The sequence below is a fragment of the Pteropus vampyrus genome, unplaced genomic scaffold (genome assembly GCF_000151845.1).
Source record: "Pteropus vampyrus isolate Shadow unplaced genomic scaffold, Pvam_2.0 Scaffold189, whole genome shotgun sequence".
Lineage (NCBI taxonomy): Eukaryota > Metazoa > Chordata > Mammalia > Chiroptera > Pteropodidae > Pteropus > Pteropus vampyrus.
This window is the reverse complement of record NW_011888970.1, coordinates 838,691-852,502: the sequence shown is the minus strand read 5'-3', so window position 1 is coordinate 852,502 and position 13,812 is coordinate 838,691. Positions and strand designations below refer to the sequence as shown.

General features: G+C 53.8%; 1 protein-coding gene across 3 annotated transcripts in view; it reads left to right on the top strand.

Moving 5' to 3' along the window:
- The first annotated feature begins 1,505 nt into the window (after positions 1-1,505).
- The window catches only part of SFSWAP (splicing factor SWAP), a 52,510-nt gene continuing 40,203 nt past the window's right edge, over positions 1,506-13,812 (top strand). For 2 of the 3 annotated variants that reach the window (XM_011371385.2, XM_011371384.2), the window contains exons 1-5: positions 1,506-1,882; positions 4,234-4,403; positions 4,985-5,116; positions 8,917-9,002; positions 12,652-12,877. In XM_011371385.2, the coding sequence (XP_011369687.1) occupies positions 1,665-1,882; positions 4,234-4,403; positions 4,985-5,116; positions 8,917-9,002; positions 12,652-12,877 (832 nt within the window). In that variant the 5' untranslated portion in view covers positions 1,506-1,664. The remainder of the gene's footprint in view (positions 1,883-4,233; positions 4,404-4,984; positions 5,117-8,916; positions 9,003-12,651; positions 12,878-13,812) is intronic. The other variant, XM_011371386.2, reaches the window with a different exon arrangement.

Here is a 13,812-nt window from a genome sequence, read left to right as displayed (position 1 = left end):
TCACACTTTGGAGTGAAATCACACAAGGCAGAGCGATGCCCACCTGAGGCTAGGCTCTAAGACCTCCAGCGGCTTTCTGAGGGAGACAGTACTGTCCTTTGGTCATTTTACAGGTGAAGAAACTGAAGGTCGCGAAGAACAGCACTAGCTCAGAGCTCCACTGGAATTTAACCAGACAGGGGTGTGACCTGGTCTTCTAAGGCCCAAGCCATCTGCACAGGGTATGAGGGCTGTCCGTCCAGACGGCGGAGCTTCGAGTAGCAGCGGGCTCTGGCTAAAGGTGTTGGCCTTACCCTGCTCCCGCATCCCAAGGGACAGTTCAAAGGGAGCCCAGCAGAGCAGCACAGGCCGGGAGTGACCAATGGGATGTCTAGAGTACAGGTAAGGTCTCAGACGGATACAGCACGGCCTCCTCCTTGGCAGCGGCCACGCAGTTCCCAAGCAGCAGGCTCCGCAACCTCATGGTACCCCGAGCCCCACAGTCCCCCCACTCCACGGCTCTCCCAGGCCCCACGGTCCGCCCAACCCCACGGTTCCCCGATCCCGCGGTTCCCCGACTCCATGGTCCCCCCGACCCCGCGTTCCCCCAGCCCCACCGTTCCCGACTCCATGGTCCCCCCAACCCCGCGACCCCCCAACTCCATGGTCCCCCCGACCCCGCGTTCCCCCAGCCCCGCCGTTCCCGACTCCATGGTCCCCCCCACCCCGCGGACCCCCGACTCCATGATCCCCCCGACCCCGCGACCCCCCGACTGCACAGTCCCTCCGATCCCACGGTCCCCCCACCCCGCGGTTCCCCGACTCCATGGTCCCCCCGACCCCACGACCCCCCGACTCCCCGACTGCACAGTCCCCCCGACTCCGCGGTCCCCCCACTCCGCAGTTCCCCGACTCCACGGTCCCCCCGACCCCGCGGTCCCCCCAGCCCCGCCGTTCCCGACTCCATGGTCCCCCCAACCCCGCGACCCCCCGACTCCATGGTCTCCCCCACCCCGCGATACCCCCACCCCGCAGTTCCCCGACTCCACGGTCCCCCCAGCCCCGCCGTTCCTGACTCCATGGTCCCCCCAACCCCGCGACCCCCCGACTCCATGGTCCCCCCGACCCCGCGACCCCCCGACTCCACGGTCCCCCCCACCCCACGGACCCCCGACCTCACAATCCCCCCGACCCCATGGTCCCCCCACCCCGCGGGTTCCGCGACCCCACAGTCCGCGCGACCCCACGGCCCCCGGCCCCCGGCCCCCCCGGCGCCTGCCCACGCCGCGCCCGCCCGGCCCGGCGCAGGCGGCGCGCGATCCGGCGCCGCGCTTTCGCCACTCCGCGGGCGGCCGCCCGAGAAAACGGCGCTCGGACGCGCGCTCCCCGAACACGAAAGCTCCTACCGCGGCGGCGCCTCCGAATGCGAAGGGCCGGGGCCCAGAGATTTTTCTGGCGGCACGAGCGGCTCCGAGGGGTCGCGAATCTGCAGGACCCGCTCGCCGGAAGTGGGGCCGCCCGCCGCCGGAAGTCGCGCTTCCTCCATTTTGTTGCCCGCTATGGCGGCGGTGTCGAGGTTGGGCCCGGGATGCGGCGCTTGTGACTGAGGGCGTAGGCCAGGCGGAAGCTTCGGGGACATCGGCGCGGCGCACGACAGGGCCAGCCTGGACGCCGGGGACGCTGTCATGTACGGCGCGAGCGGAGGCCGCGCCAAAGCCGAGAGGAAAAGTGGCGCGAAGGAGGAGGCCGGGCCGGGCGCCGCCGGCGGCGGGGGGACGCGAGTGGAGCTGCTGGTCTTCGGCTATGCCTGCAAGCTGTTCCGGGACGACGAGCGGGCCCTGGCGCAGGAGCAGGGACAGCACCTCATCCCCTGGATGGGGGACCACAAGATCCTCATCGACAGGTCGGTTCCTCCCCTCCCCTCCCCGCGCCTGCCCGATTCCGTCTGACGTTGACCTGATGGCCAGGACTGAAAAGGGGCTTTCTGGAGCCAGCGGGGATCCGGGGGACCCCCTCCCCTGTCCCCACACTGCCCTGGTTTGGGGAGGAGGGGGACGGCGAAACCTGCCCTAAAGCACTGGCCGGAGTCGCTCCCGCGTCTGTCGCCGGAGGGATCGTCTCCGCCCCGCAGCCCCTCGCGATCCCTCACCCTATCGCCGGCTTCCGGTGGAGGCGCCGCGCGCACAGCTCGGGGTGGCGGGTGGGGGTCGGGGGGCCCGAAACGCCGCGCTCCCGAGGCCGCGGCTAGAAGCCGCTGGGTCCCCCCGAGTTAGCCTTGAACCTTTCGTGCCCCCAGCGCCTCCCTCTTTGGAGCGCCCCTCTGTGCGGCGTGACATGTGATTCCCCCGTCCCCCCGCCCCGTGAAATCCACGAGTTTGACAGATGCGCGCGGCTGGGAGGCCTGTCGGCCTCGTGCAGACCCTGGCTTAGCTCCGAGAGGCAGTGTCCTTAGGGCGGGTTTCGCTGTCGCCAGGGTGGACCTGGGGTGCCGATGCGCTGCTTTTCAAATCAGACCCGCTTTGGGAAATCAGCCGCAGGGCGGTCAGCCGCTTTGGGCAGAGGGTCCAGCGATTTCTAAAGATGTTTGATTTGAAAAGGATGACGGTACATGATGTAGGTTGTTTGCTCCCCTCCCTTCTCACGTTTTCAGCGCCCCACTTCTCCTTCCTTGGGTTTTTTTTTTCCGGTCGGTTGATTTTTTTTGCGGGTTTGGCAACTCCACCCCTGGGGCCGGACTGAAAAGCTAACTGTGACCAACCATTAAACTGGAGTAGTGACCGAAGCCCGTCGTTTGAGACAATTAAAACTGGATTCTACAAAGCCCTGGAGCAGGACTGTAGGGGTGACCTCTGAGCTGGCCAGATGGACACGCTAACCACCCAGTAGGCCATTTTCATCCCGACGTTTCCGTCGGAGTTAGATCTAGACAAGGACACGTCGAGGGAGGGTTGCTGGCTCAGGTCTGGACCTGTGCGCTCTCACGTGGGCCTTTGTACCGCGGTCTCTGTTGACTGGCTGACGTCGCCGGAGTTGTCAGGCAGCTTGCCTTTCCAAAGCGTCACTTGTGATGTTTATCATTAAAGTTTGGTAAGCGCTGAAGCCTGAGTTCTCACACGGTTTTCCGTATCAGTCTGTACACGATTTGACTTGGGTCTTCCAAAACTCGTGGGGAGCAAACGCTACGCATGTGCGTGTGTGATATTTTAAATGACGAACTGCATCTGTAAGTTAAGGAGGTTTACGGCAAAATTAAAGAATTTTGAAATTTAATAAAATGCAATGACTTCGCTACCCTGGAATTGTGGGCCTTTTTTCTTGTAAATGTCTTTTTTTGTTTTTGTTTTTGTCCCTCATTACAAAAGTCAGCGTTAAGAAATCAGGCAGACTTGTTTGTCTCTACATTTGTTTTTGCTACACGATATGAGTGTTTTAAGTAAAATTCACTAACTCATTATCGACAGCATCGTCATCGAATCGTTTATGTGACAAGCGTAGCAGAAAGCGCTCTTCTTAATGTGGCTCAAGTACCCGCGGGTCCATGCAGTACACCCGGGCATGTCGTCATGCGTGGTATTCCCTGGGGGTACGCAGTTTAGAAGGGAGCGTTTATCCTGCATCTTCTATGGGTTTGGCTCTGTTTCCAGTGAACCTCCTTAAACTGCACGTATATGTCACTGTTCCTATGTATGTGTGTCTCTCTATCACGTAACCCAGCACTTATTTCCTCAGCCAAGTGGCTAGGGGGCGAGCCTAGCCAAGACTTTACCTCCATTGGACGCAGCTTTCTTGGTGAAGATCTCTCCTGAGAGTTCGGGACTAGCAGAGAGAAGCGAGGAAATTGCGACCGTTTGGTTCTTACGGATAGGTATTTATGTATTCGGTTTGTGTGAATGTGAGCTATGATATTTGACTTTACAGAAAAACTTTTTTTTTGCGAATGGCATTGAATAGTTGACCAAACCATAAACGGTAAGAACTGCCAGTGAAGTGGATACCACCATTTATGCTATTAAAGGATTGTTTACCGTTAATTATGAGTTTTAACATATTGTAGAAAAGAATTTAGACTTTGTTAAGATAACTTGAGTGTAAAAGTAGGTGAGATGTAACTGGCCAAATTAAATATAAATCCGAAGCTTTTATGTTTGTCGTAATATTTTTATTTCTTTACTTTAATCGGTAAGTATAAAACATCACACGCACACCCGCCTGGGCGGTGGCTCCCTCCCGCTGACCAGCGCGTTCCTATTCCAGATACGATGGGCGCGGTCACCTGCATGACCTTTCTGAGTACGACGCCGAGCACTCCACGTGGAACAGAGACTACCAGCTCTCTGAGGAGGAGGCGCGAGTAGAGGCCCTGTGTGATGAAGAGAGGTATTTAGCCTTGCATACGGACTTGCTTGAGGAGGAGGCGAGGCAAGGTACTGCTCAAGAAAAACTTACTTAAGCAACAAACGTTTTAAAATTTTTTAAGTATTTAAAAATTTACTCCCATTCATTTTTTTATACTCACTCTTTCTGATATTATCTTGACAGTACCCAGTGGATTGGAAAAACAGGAGTCTTTGCGTTCTGAGAGGACCTCAGGATAGTTTATATATAGAGCCACAGAGAATTTTCCCAGCTTTTGAGGGCAGACTGGGATTTGAAAAAACAAAAACCAAACTCTTTAACTGTTCTTCTTTAACAGTATCGTATAAACTAAAATCGATGTTCTTGTCTTTGCTTTAACGATCTTTAATGCGGTTCTTAATTCCCAAATTTCTCAGCAGGAAGAAAGTTTCCACAATAGACATGTATTCTGCTGTCTGTGGTAAACACATGCCGGCAGCAGTGCATACTGGTAGATGTGAAGTGCGAATTTTTAAAAACATTCTCGCCTCAAAAAGAGGTTAAAAAAAGTGTGTTGTTCGCTCTACTGATAGCTACGACTTTAGAAATATATGAACTTTTTCTCAGTAAGTTTCCGTTTTTGTTAATAAAATTCTCGTTTTTATTCAAGAGGAAGAATACAAGCGGCTGAGCGAAGCGCTGGCGGAGGATGGAAACTACAGCGCGGTGGGCTTCACGTACGGCAGTGACTATTACGACCCGTCCGAGCCGACGGAGGAGGAGGAGCCTTTGAGACAGAGAGGTGAGCGGGCAGCGCCCGGGACGGCCCTGCCGGGCAGGGCGCTGCGGGCACGGCGGCAAAGCCCGCAGCCCCGGGCAGTCACGGACGTCACCGTGACACCGGGAGAGTGTTGCTCGGTTCCTTCTTGGGGCCAGACAAAGCCAGAGGCCGGAAGACGACTTGTGAATAGAGGAGGAAAGCGAATTCAGACTTCCGTTATCTGCACTGGGTCTAGCGTTTACACTTCTCTTTGATTCGGGTGATCGCCTGGATTCTAGAAGCGCACTCAGGAGTCTTTGTAGGTTGATGGTACGTGCGTTGGCATCCACAGTGATTTGTTCTTGGGGCATTAACTGCCTTCATGCTCTATGTCCCTTCCACACCTGAAATCATGACAAATATCCAGTGGAAAGACACCTGTGGGTCCAATTATTACCAGACAGAACAGCGCGAGACACCCTGACTAGGCTCGATAGGCCCTAGACGCATGGCTACCATAGCGTTTAGTAGTTACGTAAGATTAAAGATTTTAAGTTTATGCTTTTCTGAATCAACTCTGGGAACTTTGCATATTAAAAAAAAATCCAGTGCTGTTGAGGAATCGGGACTCATGTAGTACAGGAACAGGTATCTTTAGTCACTCCGGTGAGCCCTGTGAGCCCCCGGCATCACTGCCCTGCACGATGATCAGTCACTCGTCACCACTAGTGACAGCACAGACCTGAAGCAGTAAGGGCGCATCACTGTGTTCAGGACATCCTGTTGAAAGAGGAGAGCTTTAACTGCAGAAACGCACATGTATGGAATGAAAAACTGGAGTCACGTCACACGGGGGTTTAATTTTAGAGTTCACTGAATCCGCCATTTCAGACTTAGTTGATTTTTCCTTACGTAACAAACCTAACAAGTATGATGGCAGTTTAACAGTAAAACAAAATACCGTCCGCCCTGCATGGTGCAGCTGTCCTGGGGTTTCCCGCCCCTTCAGCAAGGGGCGTGATCACGGTGGAGCAGCAGGCCATAGGGACAAATTTTTGCAGACACGTGCCTCGCTGCCCTTTGTCCTCGTGGCCTTGTGGCAGAAGAACCACTGGTGCACAGCCCTGTTCCGTGAGCTTCTACAGAGATTTCACGTGTAATGTTACCTGTTAGGGCCTTGCTAATGTTTTTCACACCTTTTGCGTTGACTTTTGGCTCTAACTGTACCCCAGAAGTCACGATGCACTAAAACGCTCTTGCAGCTTGAGAAGCAACACACCCCTCTGTCCAGATCGGTGACTTTAGGGCTCCGAGTAGTTGGGTTTTGTCTCATCTCTGCACCATCGACGTGCCATGTGCTGTGAGCAGGTAGTGTTTGGGGTCGGGACGGAGGAGTGCGTCCCACCACCGTTTCACAAGTGAAGGACTGGCTTTTATGAAGGCCAAGCGTCTTTTGCAGGATCAAGTGACTGTCTTCCGAAGAATCTGTACTATTAATTTCTTACCATTCCACTTATGGGTCAGCAAACCCTGGCCAAAGGCTCAGTGGGCATGATTCTGTGACGCTTTGTTGGAACACAGCCATGCTCACCTGCTCACAAGTTGTCTGTGCAGCCTTTGTACTTCTGCGGCAGAGCTGAACGGTCGAGACGGAGCCCAGGTGGCCCCGAGGCAGAGGGACCCGCTCTCCGGCATCTCACAGGAGAGGTCCCCAGCCCTGGCTCTAGGTGTTGGCCTGTCGTCTCGGTGTGGTTATTGGGCCGACTGCTCTTAAACATGGTTACGACCACTGACTTTTAAGAACTTAAAGGTGACTTAATTTCTCTTCAAAGTTTTGGTATGCTTTCTCTTTATCGCAAAGTTCTCTTTCTTATTTTATAATGTTTTTTCTTTGTATTCTGAGAATTCAAAATTCTCAGAATTTTGTTTTATGTGATTTTTAAAAATTTTCTTGGATAAAAATGAATAAGTAAATGGGAACAAGTGAGTGAAATAAGAGAAAAAACTTTTTCTCGCTCTGCTGATTAAGTTTTTAATGGCGGTCGGTCCCACGTAAAACTTAGCTTGACTTATTATGTTTAACTTACACTAATATAAGTAAGACACCACACATGTATGCACAACACCCAGACATACTCACCCGCCTTTGTGCTGCATGTGTACTTATACTTCTGACAACCAAATTTTGCTTTAGTGTTGCATTACATAAATAAAAAATATAGTTTTTGTTTTCCTGAGCCATCAACGTGACTACATATTCTTTGATTTTCAAAATGCCTATTTTGTCCTGGCATCTTTTAATATTTTCGAGCCTTGTGACGTTGACCAGAAGCATTTCGATGGCACTTTTTTTCCTGGAATTTAACTCTTCTCCCATGTCACGGCTCCGTTTTCAGCCTGGTTCCTATCATTTAGATTTTAGTAGCTTTTTGTCACTGTTACGTATCCATTTTTTTAAACAAGAGATTATTGAGATTTATTGGCGTCCAAGTCAGTGTCACATGCTGGTTTTCATTTTGTGTCACTAAAGCCATTCTGCGGACACGGGAACGTGTGGGAACAACGGGTCGGTGGCCCCCGACCTGGACAGTGCTTTCAGCCCCAGAGCCTTTTCCTGTCAATAGCTTGGCACTGAGGGTCAGTGTCAGAGAGACAGCCCCTCACGTTGTCACTGTAGGGAGGTAGAGGGACAGCGAGAGTCGGACTTCTACACATGTCCACGTTTAGCCTCGTTCCCTGAGAGAGTTGAGATTTTAACTTGCTGCTCGGCAGGTGCAGACCGGCCATGCTGCTGCCTTCCAGCCCCACTGTGTCCTTGGTGACTAAAGCTGGACACTGGCTGCTGATGGCGGGGTTTCAGGCAGTAACTGTCAGGCTCTCGGGAGAGAACAAGGGTGCCTAAGTGGACACGGAGCCAGCTTGCTCTTACGCACTGGGCTTCATGTCAGCCTGCACCCTAGCAGGTCATGTCAGAAGCCTGTTTGGGAACCCGCTCGGCGTCCCAGAACCGCGTCCAACAGGACACCTCTGACACTTCCCATCTATTCAGGAGCCTCGCCATCCGAGAGGGAAACTGCCCTGAGGGCTTTAGTGTTTGCTTATTTAACATCTGTTTTAAAAGAAAAACCTAAGTGGATTTTAAATTCTTAAGAATGTTACTTTTTATCAGTTTCATATACAAACTGATGATCATCTGAGCAGTTGAGATGTATATAGATACCTTGTAACTCAGGAAATTATAATGTGTACCGCCTTGTCTAACACACAGTAGGTAAATGTTTATTAAGTGAGCCATTAGTGGATAAGTGGGAATGGAAAAGATACATCTGACTACTTACAAAAGAGATAGTTGGCTTGTCTGGAGAAGTCTTGGCAGTGACATCGAGGTAAAACTTTACAAATCAGTTCTCGGCACTGAGTGCTGTGTTCTGTGCCTGACACCCTGGGGAGCTCACAGAAGCCACGTGGCAGGAAGTGTCAGCACCAGGTAAACACGCAGATCGCAGAGTGCGTATGGAGTGCCTGCTAAGTGTGGAGCATTGTGGTGGAGACGCTCATGTACATCGTCTGCCAAAACCTCCCCCAGCTCTGGGAGAGGGGGAAACTGAGTCAGGGCACGTGCCAGGGTCTCAGCTCTCCTGCTGCCCCACCCCCACCACTTTCGGGTGTGCTAAAGTGATTTTGCTTGCAGGTGGTGGCATGGAACAGAAAACTGCGAAGTGTTTCTGGAAGAAACGATAGAAAAAAGATCAAGAACCAGCCAAGGCCATGTTGCTTGCTGTTGGCGGGCGCCTTCTTGCCTGATGGCTCTTCTCAAAGTGCTGTGTTTTCTCTTTATACAGAAAAACATGAGGCTGAGAACGCGGAGGAGAATGAGGAGCCTTTCGTTGCCCCTTTGGGGTTGAGCGTGCCGCCCGATGTGGAGCTGGTATGTGTGTGTCTGCCTCACAGTCCTGCCCTCACCATTGGTGTTTACCGCAGCTAGTGTGGGGGCCCGGGCAGCATCGCATCTGTGTGTAGGTACACGCTGCCCTAGAGTTAGCTGGGAGCCAACGGAGAAAAAAAACTCGCCCCACCTGCCTTCCTCTAAAGAAAGAGGGAGGACGTCACAGCAAAGGGACCGGCCCAGAGCGTCAGGGGTTCAGGGAAATCGTGCCCTCCGGGGCCGTGCGGTTGAACCCCGTTTTACCAGTGTGGGAAAGCCAAGGCAGAGGTAGGAGGCACAGAGGTAGGGGGCGCAGACTGTTGGCCACATTGAGGCGGAAAGACAGTCTTGCTCGAGGGAGTGGCCTTCTGTAAAGTTACTTCATTCCGACCTTTTCCGGGGTGGTTTTGTGGGCTCCCTAGATGTGTTTGCGCTGCACCGTGTAGGCACTCCTCCACCCAGCTCTTCCGCTCCCTCCGGTGACATCTCCCAGCTGCCCTTGCGCCCGGAGGAAACCTGGGTGGAGTTCCTTGCGTCTGAGCGTCTGCAGCTCCGTTCGTCGGGGTTACATTGTAACGGCCTCACTGAGGGCTTTCTGCTCATCTCCACGTTAATTACCCGCAAGGGAGCTACTGTTACTGTCTCCCTTCCAGAAGTGGCTAGGAAGTGGCAGGCAGGACCAGAGCCCCTGGTCCTAACTATTCTGTCACCACGAGTCGCTGTGCTGCGTGAGGTGTTTATGGGCTGTTTATATGTTTACTGGTCTGTTCCTGTGTTTATGGGGATGTTTATATTTAGGGGTGTTTATGTTCGTTGCGTTGCCTGCCCGCGTTTGGGAGAGAGATTCGTGCCTTTCCCTGACGCGTTCCAGCCTGGGTTGCCGCCCCTGGCCGCGGGCCTCCAGGTTCTCGCGGTGTCCTGCAGGCGCCACGGTGCTGAGAACGAGCCGCTCGCGCGCTCCCCCTCGGCGTGGATTCGATGGCCCTCACCGCGGTTTTGCCTTGCGCTTCATTCCTGTGTGGCCGCGGGAGCTAGGAGCCCGCACCGCCCGCTGCCGCTGCCCCTGCACCCGCCCCCACGCCGCCCCTTCCTCCGCTCGCCCCTTCGCATGTCGTCTCCTCTCGGTCTCTTTTCCTACAGACGTGAGTAAAAATTTCTTCTGATTTTTCTGAGCGCAATGCTGGCTTATGTTTGCTTCCCCCGGTGTCTACCATTGATCGTTTTGCTGTAGTTAAAGCTGAAATTGTTATCTGAGGATCCGGCACCCTAAGACTCGTACTAGCACGTTTTCTACGTATTGTACTTCTACTCGTTCTGGGACATACGATCCTATGTGAGAGACCCGTTAAAAATGGGTTGCCCTTTTATCTGTATTTAATACCAAAAGCTTTTATTTACGGTTAACTATATTGAATTTTACTAACTTTTGATAGGAAAGATGGTTTTGACTTTTATGCGAACATGAATACAGAGGCATGATAGATGTAGCCTGGTTTCACTTCTGTTGAAATGCGTGATGTCTGTGTCAGCCAGAGAGGCATCGCTAAACTGAAGTGCCCACCGCCCGTGGAGGGCGAAGGCAGCCTCGCGCTGGCGGGCGCTTAGAGCCGCAGCGCTGCCCCCGGCGCCGCTGGAGAAAGTGTCTGCAGCAGGAGCCACTTTGACCGCGTGGTGCCGCCGGTGCGCGCTGGGTCGCCGGCGTGCGGCCCGCTCTCCCTTCCCCTGGTGCCGGTGCTTGTTCTTCACAGCAGTTGTGATCTGGGAGCCGCGGGTCCTTGTGTAAATCAGACACTGCGGTGTCCGTGTTTGTGGGGAGAATGTAGAAGACAAGGGTGTCACCGTGTTAGTTCTGTGTTGGTGACTAAACGCCGAGATCGCGGGACTGTGTGTGGTGGACGATCGCGGCCTCCGTGGGTAGAGGTTGCTCTCGCTCGCTGGCCCTGGCAGGCAGGGCACTCGGTGAAGAAAGCAGGTGCTCGGGGAGAGGGGTCTCGGTTCTTCCTAAACTGGGCTTTGGGTGGGAGCCTAGCAGTGGCAGGCTCTCCGAGGGGGCGTGGGCACAGCGAGGAGTGGCCAGGAGCCCGGCAGCCTGGGATGCTCACGGTGGCGCCTGCTCCCAGCTGCCCACACCCGGAAGCCCATTTGCAGTGGGAATAACCGCGGCATTCTCAGCCGGGAACGGGTTTATCTAGAGCGTGCGTGGCAGGTGGAGAGCCGAAAGAGGGCCTTGCCCCAGACCAGGGGCTTTCACGCGTAGCCATCTGCTCGGGCAGTAGATCTGGAAGGGTGTTCACAGAGTGCTTCGTGTTCTGTGATCATCGTTGCTTTGGAAAATCACCCATCTGTTGCTTTTTAACCACTTTGGCCGTACTAGTGCGTCATAAGTGGGCCCGCTTTTAAGAAACTTCAGACCAAAAAGTTGGTTTGGTCACCAGAGTACATCTCTACTGGGAGGTGGGAGATCAAATTTTCATTTACGCAAGGATCATATTCTGAAGTGATGGTTAATAATTGCCATGTACATAGGATGCACCATTTCAAAAGTTAATCTTCCTCTTTGGCCAAAGCCAGTGAAAACCTGTGCCAGGAACTGTGCTTCTGTGCACAGTGAGTGGGTCTTTAACACAGAGTCTAGTTTATTTTGGGATCAGCAGATAACTTCAGTTATAGATGTTTATCTTGCTTAAGTGCGAAGGACATTGTTAGTTCAGGGATTAAATTTGAGAATTAAGGCGTTTACATGTTATGAAGGATGCCGCTCTGAAATTGCAGTAAGCATCTTCATTTCGAATTGCCCATTGCTAATGAGAAGAAGGTCTCACTTTCTGTGCATGTCGCTTCCTGGTGTTAACCTCCTCACTGATGTTGGAGGTACTTAGACGTGTGGCTTCCAGCTCTGGGTCTGGCGAGCCCCTGCGGCAGGAGGTGCTGAGAGCAGCTGAGCCTGCGGGGAAGAGGGTTTGGTTCCTAGCAGTGAACTCACCGAAGGCAGCAAGGAGTTGCCCCTTAATGTGGGCGCACCCCGCTGGTTCCGGCCAGACCACACCCACATGGGCGCGTGTGGGACTGTGTGCTGCGGGCGGGGATGGTGGCCGCCTGGAGCCGCGTGGCTGTCTCGCAGGGACGGGAAGGAAGCACATGTGGAGGGCCTGGCGTGAGTGTGTGGCTGCCTTCCTATCTTCAAAAGGGCTGCTTTGCGAGCCGTGATACCTCATCCCGGCTAAGGAAGGGAAGCGGGAGGGACCCTTAGCCCTTTGAGGAGCTCGGGGGAATGTGCACGTAGCGGGGCGGTATTGGCATTCAGCGTCTGAGGACTCACCACCCCCGAGCCCCATCACAGACCCCAGGGCGAGGACCCCGGTTATGTGGGAATGTGTTGATTTGGTGCAAAAAAAGATCGCCTCCTATCAGTCCTGCACAAAGCCGGAGTGTCCTGCCTTGGTAGGTGAGTTTCCGCCCCCACAAAACATGAAATTCAGAAATAGACGGAGTGGCTTGTCACCATGGCGGTGCCAATCTTCAGACTGGTCCATTCCGATTGAAATGTCTCTGTTCTGCTCGACAGAAAACCCAGGGTTGTTTCTGTGTTTTAGGTCATGTGGTCAGTGGCAAAGTGAAAGAATTGATAACATGAATGTGTGTTTTCTCCTAGCCACCGACAGCCAAAATGCACGCTATCATCGAGCGCACAGCCAACTTCGTGTGCAAGCAGGGCGCGCAGTTCGAGATAATGCTGAAAGCCAAGCAGGCCCGGAACTCCCAGTTCGACTTCCTGCGCTTCGACCACTACCTCAACCCCTACTACAAGTTCATCCAGAAAGCCATGAAGGAGGGCCGCTACCCGGTGCTGGCGGGGGACCAGCGCGCCGAGAAGCAGAGTACGCTGTGCGAGGCCGCGTGCAGGCCGCCTCTCTGTCCTGTCCAGACGGCTGCGGGGGCGGGGCCAGGGCGGGGCTGCTGGCTGGGCAGAGGTGCTCCCCAGAATCTCAGGGCGGCCAGCATCTGCGAGGTCTGCCACTGAGGATGAGGACTAGGCCCGCCGCTGCGCCCACGGTGTCGGGTGCGGCTCACCTTAGGTCATGGAGGTAGATCCTGGGTGTGCTTATGGACGAGCGAAAGGCGGAACGTGGGTGCGCTCGGAACGCCGCCATCCAGGTTGGAGGTTTGCCCTCCCGTTTTGACCGGCTGACGTTTTTGGGGAAAGCAGTGGCTCTGCTCCCTAGCTCACCCACACTGCATTGCACTGGTTAGGACCTGAGCTTAAATGACCCCTGTCCACAAAAATGACAAGGCCAGTTTCACCCAGTCCTTTTCAGTTGTTTCCACTGCAAGCTCTCGTTCTCATAACGGTGTCTACATTCGGAATTCTTACTGCGAAGGCCAGTTAACTCTTATTTTGAATAACATTCAAAGATGACAGTCTCTGTGTTTCTGCCATTGAATTTTTTTCTGTGCAGCTGAAACGTGATTCCCAAAGTCAGTTGTATAAGCCTTACGACAGAGCTCACCATCCCTGTGTGTTTATTGTAGTTTTTAGAAGTACCTGTTGTTGTTTTACATTTTACAAATCAGTAAGATTTTGTCTTCTAGATAATTTAAATACATAATGGATCTAGACTAGCAAACGCCAGGCACGGGCGGGGGGCTGCCAGCGGGCGGGGTCGGGCCTCCTGCCTGGCTTCCTGCTGAACCCCTTGGGCGGCAGTGTCACTGGATATGTCCAAAGATGTTTGGGGGCGGCGGATGACCAAGAAATGACTCCATACAGCTGTGCCTCTGTCCGCTTCTCGGTGTTTGCATAGCTCATTTGTAC